This window comes from Rutilus rutilus (genome assembly GCF_951802725.1).
Source record: "Rutilus rutilus genome assembly, chromosome: 3".
Lineage (NCBI taxonomy): Eukaryota > Metazoa > Chordata > Actinopteri > Cypriniformes > Leuciscidae > Rutilus > Rutilus rutilus.
The window spans coordinates 38,854,702-38,868,495 of NC_140211.1; the positions used below are offsets into that span (position 1 = coordinate 38,854,702).

Sequence of the window (13,794 nt, forward strand, 5' to 3'; positions counted from 1 at the left end):
AAACTTGCAAATGCATTTGCGCTCCCGGGGGTGGTTCAGCGCAAAGAGGAGGCGTGTTCCGGCGCAAACGTATTTTGCAGGTTTAAAAAACAATTCCGCCACTAACCAGGAAAAACCTAGTCTAAAGTCAGTGGCACGTTGCGCATGTTATTCAGATGCTATTTAAGGGCGCATGCTTAGCCATAATCAATGTAGCGTGTGCACTTTGCTTATCTCATCTACACACAGACGCAGCAGTTCTCATTTTTAGAAAACCATACATTATTACAAGGAAAAATATTACACGAGGGAAATCATTGTTGTGTCCATGAAGATGTGAAAAAATAGGCATAAATCTAGCTTACACATTTACCCAAATTTTTATACACCTGTTTAACCGAAGCTAATTTGGGTGGGTTTCTCCCATCCCCATACAATGTCACTTCTCTGTGTTTTACGGCCCTGACGAGAATGTCGGTCTCCTCGGCTGTGAACCGCTCCTGGCGTGTGCCTGGCAAATCCGCCGTTATGATAGCAATCCGCCATGGAACAAGCGCGCCTGCTCTTAAAGGGAATGTGAGATGTCGCTCTGATTGGTTTATTTCACGTTACGCCCAAACCACACCTATGAATAATGAAGCTACTTCAGACCAACCCACTTTACATTTGCATCGGGCGCAAGAGTCATTTATCCCGCCGGTATAATAGCAACAGCGCCCAAGACCCGCCCACAAAGTTACTTGCGTTTCGCGCTTGATACTTGCGTTTCAGATCGTTAAAATAGGGCCCTACATGTTGGAAATGATTTATTTAAATTATAAATAAATTATATCAATATTTTATAATACAGTATATCTATCTATCTATCTATCTATCTATCTATCTATCTATCTATCTATCTATCTATCTATCTATCTATCTATCTATCTATAATACATTTTAATAAATAATACATTTATACATACATTGTAGTAAATTATAAACTTGCCTTATGAACATAAAACATTATGTTCTTGCCTTAAATGGGTTAAAATGGAATTTATCAGTCCATCACAGCAGCTGTGTGACTGTGTGAGGATTTCTACAGACACCACAGCCATCATCTGTGTGATTGACCAATTTATGAACCATCACTGAGAGACGAGGGCTAAAAAAATATGTCAATATCAGATTGACAGGAAGCATCTGCAATTTAGTGACACTCTAAAACATGCAGCATGGTGCAGTTGGCGGACTATGATTGTGTATGTGTGTGTGAGAGATAAGCTGGCACAAGATTGAATGTTGCTTCTGTGTGGGGGATCTCTTCTCTGAATTGTGCCTGATGCGTGTGTGAAAGAGAGAGGTTTGAATGGAACTGTTTCTATCACTGTTTCCAGGGTGCCGTTTTACACCAAATGCAATCACAAAGCGCTGCAGGGACCGGGAGTCTTCAGTGACAGCTCTAAACAACACAGAAAAACTCCTCCCTAGCCTTACCTTCCAACTAACAGCTCTGCCACGCTCCCCATCTCTGTCTTTAGCTTTTTGTCTCTATGATTCACTCTCTGATTACCTTTGTGTCTTTGTCTCTCTTCTTATTTTTCTTTCTCTCTCAGACACACACACATTTTTTCTCTCTCGCTCATTATATACTGTAGCACATAAGAATGTCAATTTATAATGCTATCTGACTCATACAGCCTTCCAATTTTTTTTGATCCTTTTTTTTTTTTCAAATGCCATGAGCGCTGATTGTGTAGGAGTGCACTAAAGTCCCCTCACATTTCCAACTGTTCTAAGATATGCTGATAGCCTATAAGTCTTTTTCAAAGAAGGATGTTTTTGACTTGTCAATGCAAAATGAAACACAAAGTATACCCCACTGTTTGAAATGCTGACAACATTCACCCTTGTGAAACAGAAGTACACTTAAGCATACTTTTAAAAATAGTACTTATTACGTAAATAATATACTTTAAAAGAAGATACCTCAGTGCAAATCTAATGTAATGTTTGCAGACACTAACAATAAAATGGAAATCTATTATAGTTTACATTGACGTTAAAAGCAATTGGTTAACCTTAAGAGTACTTTTTTGACCCATTTAGGACGCAAGTACATCTTTTTAAGTAATTTCATAATTACTTGTATTCGTCTTTGAAATATTGTTATTGTTGAATGTTCTGACAAGCATTTATGATAAACTAAAATATGCTTTAATATAATTTCCACCTAAACTTGAATGTCATTAAATATATTCTTAATTACACATTTGTAACGATAAAGTTTCAATTAAGTACATTTAAAACATATTAACTTTAAATGTAACATCAAATACACTACACTGCACAAGTTAAAATCATAATCAAGTACTTTACATGGACTTTAGTATTTTAGTCAATGCATCAAAGTGTACTTTCAAAGTATACTTCTTTAAAGCATGAAAAAAATAAAAACATAATGATTTAAAATATCCTTTAGAGTAACGCTTCATTTTTCATTGTTGCAAAGTGCACTTTTTAAAAGTGTTCTTAAATGTTTTAAGAAATATTCAAGAAAGTGTACTCTCTTTAAGTACACTTAAGTGGCTTTTTATTTAATTCATATTATATTTTCTGCAAGCACAGTTTAAGTACACTTATTTCTCACAAGGACGGCAAGCGGTAAAACCTGACAACACACAAAATGTAAAAAATATATGTGGTATTTAAGAAGACAGATATGATTTATAATGACATACACTAGTCCTACTGTTTGAGAAAAGAAGATGGTGTTATAATAATATTCCATGCCACAAAAATCGCTTTCACAAGGAAAAACAACCATTATCTGTTATGTGAGCCAATTTATGAAAGTCATTATCTTGATAGAGAAACTGTAGTCCAGGGACTAATGGAAAATTCCAGGAACAAGAAGCTTTTTAGACATACTGATGAAACCCAAAGTCATCCATCTTTCTTCTCATCGCATAAACATAAGGCGTATAAATGAGTAATGGTGATATAACTAACCCATGCAGCTGTGGAGAGCACAAAGCACTGTGAGTAGACCACTGCAAAAAGTCTGCCTTATTTATACCTCCTATGCTATTATGTACATATTCTAAATAAATCTACAATGCACGAACCCTTGAAGAGAAGAGTTATTTCCTATTTTGCACTGTAGCAACCATTATTCTCTTCCAGTAATTGACTTATTCTCAGTATTTTAAGCTTTCAATTCAATGTAAATTAATACAAAATAGCACAGTATACAGAAAATACGGAAGCTGGTCCCCAATCAAAATCCCAGAATAAGGCCACTGAATAGTAAGACTTCCCTGTGCTCACAAAGCAACACTATTGAAATTCCTCTTCTAATTCTTTTTCTCTACATTTTTTTTGCAATTAATTCAGCATGAACTGCTTAAAGTGCAGACCCCTTTCAAACTATGTTTGAGTATTTCGCCTGCTACAGATCGAACAAGGTCAAACTGACTCTGGCAAGTTTTATTTAAAAATAATTGTAAGTAATTGTATTTGCTGTATATTTTCTGTCACAACCATGATAGTAGGTCCTAATTGTAAACCATCAGAAAAAAATTCCTTCCCCGATTAATACATGTGTGATGTGCAGAATATGATTATTTTGCCACACATTTATTAATTTAAGTGAATGCTAGATTGGTAAATGTTTATAATAAGTATTTAACACACTGTATATGTATCGGAGTGACAGGCGAGGAAAAGCACTCCGAAAGCAATCCGGGCGGAAGTGGTCAAAAATGGACAAGCTCAAAATGTTTTAGACCCTATTTACATTTGTATTAAGCGTAGTTAACTTATTGTTCTTGGATTGACAAAAACAACAGGAGTAAAATAAAAATAAAAATACCGGGAATAAACAGGGCCTTGAATGAGCAGGGGATTGAACCAAACATACATTCTAAAAGTTTGGGTCAATGGTAGGGTGGGTTTGTCCATATTTGACCCAAACATGGGTTGAAACAACACAGCATTTTTTAGAGTGTGACAATAAAGTTTTATGTTCATCATAATAAGTAACCCTGAAGTCTTCTAAGGTCAACTTTCCTACGATCAATACCTGTTTTGGGTTGAAAGATGGCATTAATTAACAACTTGCATTGAAAAGAGAGAGAGAGAGAGAGAGAGAGAGAGAGAGAGAGAGAGAGAGAGAGAGAGAGAGAGAGAGAGAGAGAGAGAGAGAGAGAGAGAGAGATCGCCCATATGAGCAGTCAGTTATACAGTTGCACCAGACAACAGTCATTACACAAAAATACTTGACCAGCATAAAGTATTTCAGAAAGCTGTCAAAATCAACAAAAAATCCACATACAACTTTTTTTGTCCCAGTATTCAGTAATCAGTTATTAGAATATTTGCTACTGAAAACTGAATGTTATGTCTTTTTAATATTTGCTTTCTAAATTAGGATCTCACTTCTTGAATTTATTGCATTTGAAATTTGTATTGGTCATTTCCTCATTACATATGCAACTGAAGCACAGAACCCAAGCTGCTTCCTAGCTTCCTAGTTTTATTATTACAGTATGTCACCAGACTGCCTTCTATAAACCCCATATATATATATATATATATATATATAAAGGATTATTAGGAACACCTGTTCAATTTCTCATTAATGCAATTCTCTAATCAACCAATCACATGGCAGTTGCTTCAATGCATTTAGGGGTGTGGTCCTGGTCAAGACAATCTCCTGAACTCCAAACTGAATGTCAGATTGGGAAAGAAAGGTGATTTAAGCAATTTTGAGCGTGGCATGGTTGTTGGTGCCAGACGGGCCGGTCTGAGTATTTCACAATCTGCTCAGTTACTGGGATTTTCACGCACAACCATTTCTAGGGTTTACAAAGAATGGTGTGAAAAGGGAAAAACATCCAGTATGCGGCAGTCCTGTGGGCGAAAATGCCTTGTTGATGCTAGAGGTCAGAGGAGAATGGGCCGACTGATTCAAGCTGATAGAAGAGCAACTTTGACTGAAATAACCACTCGTTACAACCGAGGTATGCAGCAAAGCATTTGTGAAGCCACAACACGCACAACCTTGAGGCGGATGGGCTACAACAGCAGAAGACCCCACCGGGTACCACTCATCTCCACTACAAATAGGAAAAAGAGGCTACAATTTGCACGAGCTCACCAAAATTGGACAGTTGAAGACTGGAAAAATGTTGCCTGGTCTGATGAGTCTCAATTTCTGTTGAGACATTCAGATGGTAGAGTCAGAATTTGGCGTAAACAAAATGAGAACATGGATCCATCATGCCTTGTTACCACTGTGCAGGCTGGTGGTGGTGGTGTAATGGTGTGGGGGATGTTTTCACACTTTAGGCCCCTTAGTGCTAATTGGGCATCGTTTAAATGCCACGGCCTACCTGAGCATTGTTTCTGACCATGTCCATCCCTTTATGACCACCATGTACCCCATCCTCTGATGGCTACTTCCAGCAGGATAATGCACCATGTCACAAAGCTCGAATCATTTCAAATTGGTTTCTTGAACATGACAATGAGTTCACTGTACTAAAATGGCCCCCTCAGTCACCAGATCTCAACCCAATAGAGCATCTTTGGGATGTGGTGGAACGGGAGCTTCGTGCCCTGGATGTGCATCCCACAAATCTCCATCAACTGCAAGATGCTATCCTATCAATATGGGCCAACATTTCTAAAGAATGCTTTCAGCACCTTGTTGAATCAATGCCACGTAGAATTAAGGCAGTTCTGAAGGCGAAAGGGGGTTAAACACAGTATTAGTATGGTGTTCCTAATAATCCTTTAGGTGAGTGTATATATATATATATATATATATGGGCTAAATGTGCATCGTTGATTATCCACATGTAGGTACAAACAAGCCATAAGTATATTTTAACATCAACTTCTCAGCTCAGCAGAATATTTACTCTTGCTAATAGCTCTTGCCTGTCGTAGATAATATCGCTAGGCTTGTTATAAATGCATTAAAGGTCTGTCACGCAATATGGATACTGAATCTCAGCGCAGGTCCCAGAGTCCCTGGTCAAATCTCAGAGAGATGTAGGAACTTCTCCAAACACGCAGAACACGCAGAGAGCTCGTGTAGTGTATGTTGGAACAGGACTGTTAACTTGATATCCTGAGACCAACAGCCTGTTCGAGTTTCTTTAAAACACACAGTGTTTAAATTACAGAGAAGTGATGCCTGTGATTAAATATTCTAGTGAAAAAAAACTAAAAAAAACACGATCAGCAGTTTTCCTTTATATTTTGTATGTGTTGCTCAGTGAATCAGAGAATCTGGGGCATTGATAATGTGAACTTTTTCAATTCTAAAAGTAACCTGGATCTTGTTGTGGCTTATAATTTTGACAGTAAAGAATTTGCAGCATCAATAACAGTCTGGTTTTAATGGAGAACTGTCATCGCGACTCACATCACATCATTATTTTACACAACTGAAAGATTGACCAATGTCTAATGATCAAATCGATTCATTGTGTGCGGTTAAGTGGTCTGGCTAACATGCGTCGCTTTATAATAGGGATTTGTGGCTCTGTAAATGATTAGGCTCCATAATGATTATCAGCAGCCGCGGCGCTACCATTGGGCCCGGGTGGGCCTGGGCCCACCCATTTTAGGTCCGGGCCCATCCATTTTCTACTATGGTTTTGTACGTTTCTTCATTCGGATCTATTTGCGATCCATTCCATTCTAAACAAACAACGCAGTTTACATGCTTCGTCCTTGTTACATTATTCATTAAGATAATAATTAATAACGCATAATTATCAGTGAACTTGATAAATGTTGCAGATATGTTTTACTATGCATGCAAACAAATGCCTTTCAACTTAGTGTGCAAAATTCTGAATAAAATGAATGTGCAGCAATTTGTACAAATAGAGAGTCTGTAGGCCTACTATATGTGTTGTAGCCATTAAATAAGCTCATTTAGTTTAATATTTGTTAAAATATTATAATGTTGTTTTTTCATCTATGTTGATTATGAAAAGTGAACGCACGGCACGAGTAAGATAGGATGCGCAATATATCGAGAGATGTGGGTCAGACATGATTTTGACCACTTTTCGTTTTGTATAAATTGTATCTTAATTTTAATAATTTTTTTATCAACCAATTGCCAATTGGATTTGATAAATAAGAAGAAAATATAGCAGACAATAAAATCATGGAGGCCCCCGCGCGCTCACTTGCATTGCTCGTGAACAGGAGCGCATCTCATCCTAACGTAACGAAACTCAACGTATGAAATATATCTTAAGAAAGCTTGAAATGTCTTTTTAACAATTTAAAACGAAAAGAAAAAGGCTACTCTCTGATTATGTAATCCAGGAGTGCGTTTCCCGAAAGCATCGTTATCCAACTATGATCGCAATGTCCATTGAACTCTATTGGTAACGACGGAACTTGCGACCATAGTTGGCCAACGATGCTTTCGGGAAACGCACCCCTGGATGTGCATTTCTCTCTATAGGCGCGTTCACTATATGGAGATGGCGATCGTCAACTTCATCTTTACAGCTGTTGTTGCTGTTAATAAACAAAAAATAATAGGCCTATAATTTTATTAAACAATAAATTAAATTAAATTGTAATTGTATTTAAAAAAGCAGCAAAAAAAATCCGTTTTTTATTTATTTATTTTTTACCTATGCTAATTACGCATTAAATTCAGGTAGGCTAGTGAATCGCGGTCCTCAGTGCCGCAGAAAAGCGCTGAAACGGAGATGAAGGGGAACCCGTTTTTTTTTTTTTGGGGGGGGGGGGGGGGGCTTATTTTAACTGGCCCATCCAGTTTTCTGGAGGCCCACCTACAATCAAAATCCTGGCGCCGCTAGTGATTATCAGCCTATCTTTCAGTAACAATCTGGCCCTCGAGATCCATTTACTTGCAATTTAACTCCAACCTTGATCAAAATGTACCTGGCTGTAACTTTCTAGCAATCACAAAGACCTTGGCTGCGTCTGAAATTGCATAATACTCTCTTGAGTAGGTACATATTTTAAATAAGTAATTACTTTTTGTCCGCTAAAAATGTGTGTAGTATGAAAATAATCCGGACGCATTACATTCGCCATGTTGGCATTATCACGTGACCAACCAGCATCAATTACATAGCTTCGCTGCCATTCATAAATCCTCTCCCGTGGCATCATGGGATAGTAAAATGTCCATCATATGTAGGCTACACTTCAGAATCTCGCCGGAAGTAGTAGGTCATCCGGGTACTTTTTGCCCACTCTTTAATGAGTACTGTGAATTCTGACATACTACTCTTGTCACATACTGTTTTTCGCCTATTATATATACTAGTAGAGAAAAATGCAATTTCGGATGCAGCCCTTGATTAGCTGGTTCAGGTATGTTTGATTAAGGTTAGAGCTAAAAGGGTGTTTGTTTGACTTATCACTTTTTTGCATGTTAGTAGCTAAACCTATAATTGCCGGCACAGTGGCTTATTGGGTCGTACTGTTGCCTAACATAATGCTACATTCTAAAAAACATGGGTTGGGTCAATGGGGTTTGGGTCAATGGTTGGGTGGGTTTGTCCATATTTGACCCAAACATGGGTTGAAACAACACAGCATTGTTTAGAGTGTTCATCATATAAGTAACCCTGAAGTCTTCTAAGGTCAGCTTTCCTACAATCGATACCTGTCACAAGACTTAAATAGTTAATAAATGACAATGATAATTAAATCAATAGCAACGCAATGACGACCAATCCCCAGCTGTCTTAAACAAACCTCTTTGATGTATGAATAACATAAATGACATTATTTTTGATTCAAAACAGTGAGTTTAGTGAGTTTTCAATATTAATAATACATCTTGAAAATATTTTTTAGATATACAGCCTGTCCTAATAGCCTACATACCATACAATAAAATAATTTAGTCATTCTTGCAAGAAATTACAGATTAATTCAGTAGTCACTCCAAATGATTCGGTAAGTGTTTTAGATTCACTAGACAAATTCGTTCGGCAATCGTCACGCGATATTTTGATCGTTCGCGAAGTGGGCATTAACCTGTTTTTGATTCACAAAAAAAAAAAAAACTTTTTGTAAACGCAATGTAGGCCTATGTTTTTGATTAAATAAAAATGAACCGACTTATAAGAGTCAATCATTTGGAATTCGGATTACTCCGGTTGCGATGTAGGCTATGTTTTTGATTCACAAAAAGAACCGGCTCATAGGACTCACTCGTTTGGGAATCTGACTACACAGATGGAGCTGGATGTTTATTTTTATTTTTAATTTTCACTTAAAATAATCTACTGATTAGAGTAGTTCTGAGAGTCATAGAGTCAGAATAGTGCTGATGTTTCACGCTGTAGATTTAGTAGGCTATCAACGGTGCGCTACTCCGGTTAGGCTACTAAATTGCTGAATAGTAGGCTATTGCAGTGAACTTAAAAAATTATCCTGTTAAAAAGTAGGCTACTGCTGCTTCTCGGTCACTATGCTACCCTATAGGGTTACTGTAGCCTACTTTTAAATGTCTATGCAAATCGTTCCGATTTAACGGTTAGATTGAACAAAACAAATAGAATGTTACAATGTCACATTTTCTCCTTTTGCATGTTTAGTTGAGGTCAATATTAGGTGCAATCACATTTGATTATGTCCTGACGTTTAATCAACTGACAATCAGCTGAGAATAAAGTAGGTCTTCTTGCAGTCAACGTGGGCAACATCCACATCCTTATATGGAAGGGAAATCACTGATGAATTATTGTTCAAAAAGCTTTTCTTTTCACAGTAACCTAAGCAAACAATGTATTTATGCACCAGACCTACACTTTTCGAAGCGACTTAAATGCGTCTTCCCAGCAAAAAAACTTATTCGTGGATGCGCGCAACTGGTTGATAAAGGAGAACAACTTTCCAAGCGCTGTCTTACCTTCCTCCCGAGGATTTCCGCCTACAATTTCCAGTAAACCGTTAAACAGAAAAAGCGATAGCAATACAAGCACATATCGTGTCGATGAAATGTGTCCGTTTTTCTGTCTGTGTTTGGTATACATCCCTGTGGCGGTCGGTGCTGTTCTCCGTCTCGCCTCGCGCTGGATTCACTCGCCACTCGCCAGCGTGAGAGGAAACTGAAGAAATAGATGCAATTGAGTCAGCTAAGCTCTGCCCTCTCGATCTGCGTGAGCCACACGAACCATTATATGTTCGCAAACTGTCCTACTACGAGCAGAGAACACAACCGAGGAAGGAAGGAAGGACGAGAATCGTGAAGCCCTTGGGCACTTGAAAGCAAGCGCACATTGTCAGGGCTTTCCTCCGGGCATAGTGGATTTACGACTCATTGATCACTGTATTCAACAGACCCCTGCTGAGAAAAACAGCAGCTGCTTTGCTGGTCTGAAATGGTCAGGCTTGTTTTAGTTGGTTGGTTTACATGACTAATGTATGGAAGCTCATTTTAGCCACATAATAAGGCCTATAACAAATGCTCTTTGGTAAATCATAGGCTAATTATGATGACATACAAGCGAAATTATGAGATAAAAGTCAAAATTATCACATAATAAGTAGAAAATGTGAGATAAAAAGTCATAATTACGAGTTAAAAGTCTAAATGATGACTAAAAGTTGAAATTATGATATAATCAGGCATAATAGCTCCAAAATAATTGGAAACAATTTTGACTCTTTATCTCATTATTTGAGTTAGTATGTCATAATGTTGACTTTTTACCTCAAAATTTCGACTTTTTATGTAATCATATTTTTTTACAGTCTATGGTAGGCTAATAATTAAGACTTTTTTGTCTCAAAATTTTAGCTTTTTATCTCAATGTCATAATTTTAACCTTTTATCTCGCAATTACCAAAGCTTGGTAATTCCACCATGTGGTGGAAATGAGCTTCCGGCTTCCATAATTTCTTGCATGGAATTCTGGAAATGATTATACTGTCTTTTTAAAAACATCATGCCATACATTATGAGATAATTATTACTTTTACATTAATTAAAACATGTAAACATGTAGTTTAAACCAGTAATAAATGAGTTGTGAATTGGTTATTAGGAATACATAGTTCTCACTTTAGATTAGGTCATGGAAAATGAAAATATCATTAATTAAGTGCTTTAAACCAACCTTTATTGGAAATTAATTGCATTCATTGTCAGTGTTCCTTAAATGTTTACAAACGCATTAAGCACGCACGCACACACACACACACACACATAGATCAAGATAGATATATAGATAGATTGAGTGATAGATATACAGCAAGCTAAACATAACCACTTTAAAAAAAACATGATGTCAGTAGGTCAATGCATGCATTTCTGTGTCTGCAAATGTAAGTAAATGTAGGCCTACATGTGGTATCAAAAATACATAAACATACTCATGAGTTCACGCTGTTAAAATAGATCAGTTGGGGTTAGAGGATAGAATTCAGTTTGTGAACACTAATGCAATTAATGCTAATAAAGGCTGGTTTAAAGCACTTAATTAATGTCATTTTCAGATTTTCTGTGACCTAATCTAAAGTGAGAACTATGTACTAATAATAAGTTGTTAACAAAGTATAAAAAAAAACATTATCTAACTCTTAACAAATGAGCTAATTAAACAAAAATTAATTACAGTGACTCACTATAAATTAAGAACTCACTAGTGTATTATTATATAAAAAATGTATAGACTAATATATTAATGAATTACCTAATAGATTGCAAATGATTTGTAATTACTTTATTATCGTTTTTTTTGTACAGTTCTGCATAAGTTAGAGCTTAGGCTGGTTTAAGTTGAAGCTTTTTGCTTCCAGCGGGCACATAACAACATTGCAATCCAAAATGAAAGGCTGGCAAGAGAGGCCGTGGGCTTGGAAACAATGGATCTCTAAACGGATCATGTTCAGTATGTGGTTTCTGTGACTATCATTACTCACTCATCAGGAAATGTTAATGCCATTCAGTTTTTAAACACTGCAATACCATCAAAGCAAGCATACAAATGGTTTACAACACACACGCACAATAGTCCTCTTGCAACTTTGTCGTAAAAGAGATTGTGTAGAGCCAACCGGTCATGTAATTCAGACTGTGGGAGTAAAAGCTTTGGCCAGCTGCCTGCAGTTCCTTGCCTAAAGAAACATACAATGGTGTAAAATATATACTTTTGGCTCCACGGTGCCATATGCTCTGCCACGAAAGCTTTTGGGAGCACAGAAACAAGTCGCAGACCTGAATCAAACGGTCAGAACGCTCAAAAATGAATGCACATAACAGAATGCTTGTGGAGAGTTGTGTGTCATTAAGTCTCCTTGCGTTCCCACATCACAAGTACTGTATGTGTGGGTTTGACTCAGAACAGTAAACTTTGAGCAACATCCCATCTCCTGTGCTCATACCACTGTAAGACACCTTAGCCCAACGGAGCTATGATAAATATTGCATTTTCAGAGAGATGATAAATGATTTATTCTTGACCCTGAGTTGTGTCTTTTATAAACTTATTTTTGGATGGCTTGTTTAATGGAAGGGGTCTGGTGAAATAGATCTGAAATTAGAACAGTAAATCTTCCCAACAGGTAATTTGGCTATCGGTCTGTCTGTGAGCTGGGATATAATCTTCTGCCCTCGACTCTCTGGTGAGTCTCAGCTAGGTCTTCAAAGGCAGGGTTTGCTCAATAATCAGAGAGGGCTTTAATCATGACTCAACGAGGACGTCTTGATGACCCGTAAACCACGTGTAAATGAGTGCTAATAATCAACATGTCGCTGTGAAGGTGCTTTTTCCTGATTACTATGTAGATGTGAACTCTTAAGCAAAAGGTGTAAAATTATATTGTTTTGTTCTGATTAGATTACATAAGTGAAGCCTTTTTAATTTGAATGAAGATAGGAATTGATGCATAATGACAACTTTTTGCATAAAACATGAGTTAAATACTTAGCAGATTACTTCAGTTTTCAGTTGTCACAATGATACTTGCTATTAGTGGGATAGTTCACCTGAAAATGTCAATTCATTCATCATTTACTCACTTTCATTGTCTTTCCAAACATGTATGACTTTCTTTCTTCTGTGGAACACAAAATAATATATTTTGAAGAATGTAACAGTTTTCATTAACCAATGACTTCTGATGTGCGGGGATGTGTTTTTCTTTGATATTCAACAGAAAAAAGGGAGTCATACAGGCTTGCAATGACATGACAGTGAGTAAATGATGACATAATCTACATAATCTACACACACACACACGCACACACACACACACACACACACACACACACACACACACACACACACACACACACACACACACACACACACACATTCTTGTACATCTATCTTTATGAGGACATTCACTGACACAATGCAATCTCTAGCCGCTTACCCTAACCTTACCCATCACAACTAAGTGCCTGACCCGAACCCTGACCCTAAACCTGCCCTTAACCTAATTATAACCTTATCCCTAAAACCAAGTCTTGACCCTCAAACAGGCCTTTAAAGGGGTCTCAGAAAATGAGGACCGGCCAAAATGTCCTCACTTTACTCTCTTTGTCCTCACTCCAATGGTCTAAAACTCAAACTGGTCCTCACAAAGATAGTTGTACAAGTACACACACACACACACACACACACACACACACACACACACACACACACACACACACACACACACACACACACACACACACACACACACACACACACACACACACACACACACACACATTGTACCTAATAAATATAACATTTTAAACATTTATGACAACTTGCCCCAACCTGACATTTATGAAAAATAGGTCTACTCTTG

At 37.3% G+C, this 13,794-nt stretch overlaps 1 protein-coding gene across 1 annotated transcript in view; it reads right to left on the reverse strand.

Annotated features, from left to right (window-relative positions):
- adam19a (ADAM metallopeptidase domain 19a) overlaps positions 1-10,273 on the reverse strand; it is a 115,387-nt gene extending 105,114 nt beyond the window's left edge. The window contains exon 1 of the mRNA XM_084404063.1: positions 9,899-10,273. Within this exon, the coding sequence (XP_084260189.1) occupies positions 9,899-10,022 (124 nt within the window). The 5' untranslated portion in view covers positions 10,023-10,273. The remainder of the gene's footprint in view (positions 1-9,898) is intronic.
- Positions 10,274-13,794: the final 3,521 nt, after the last annotated feature.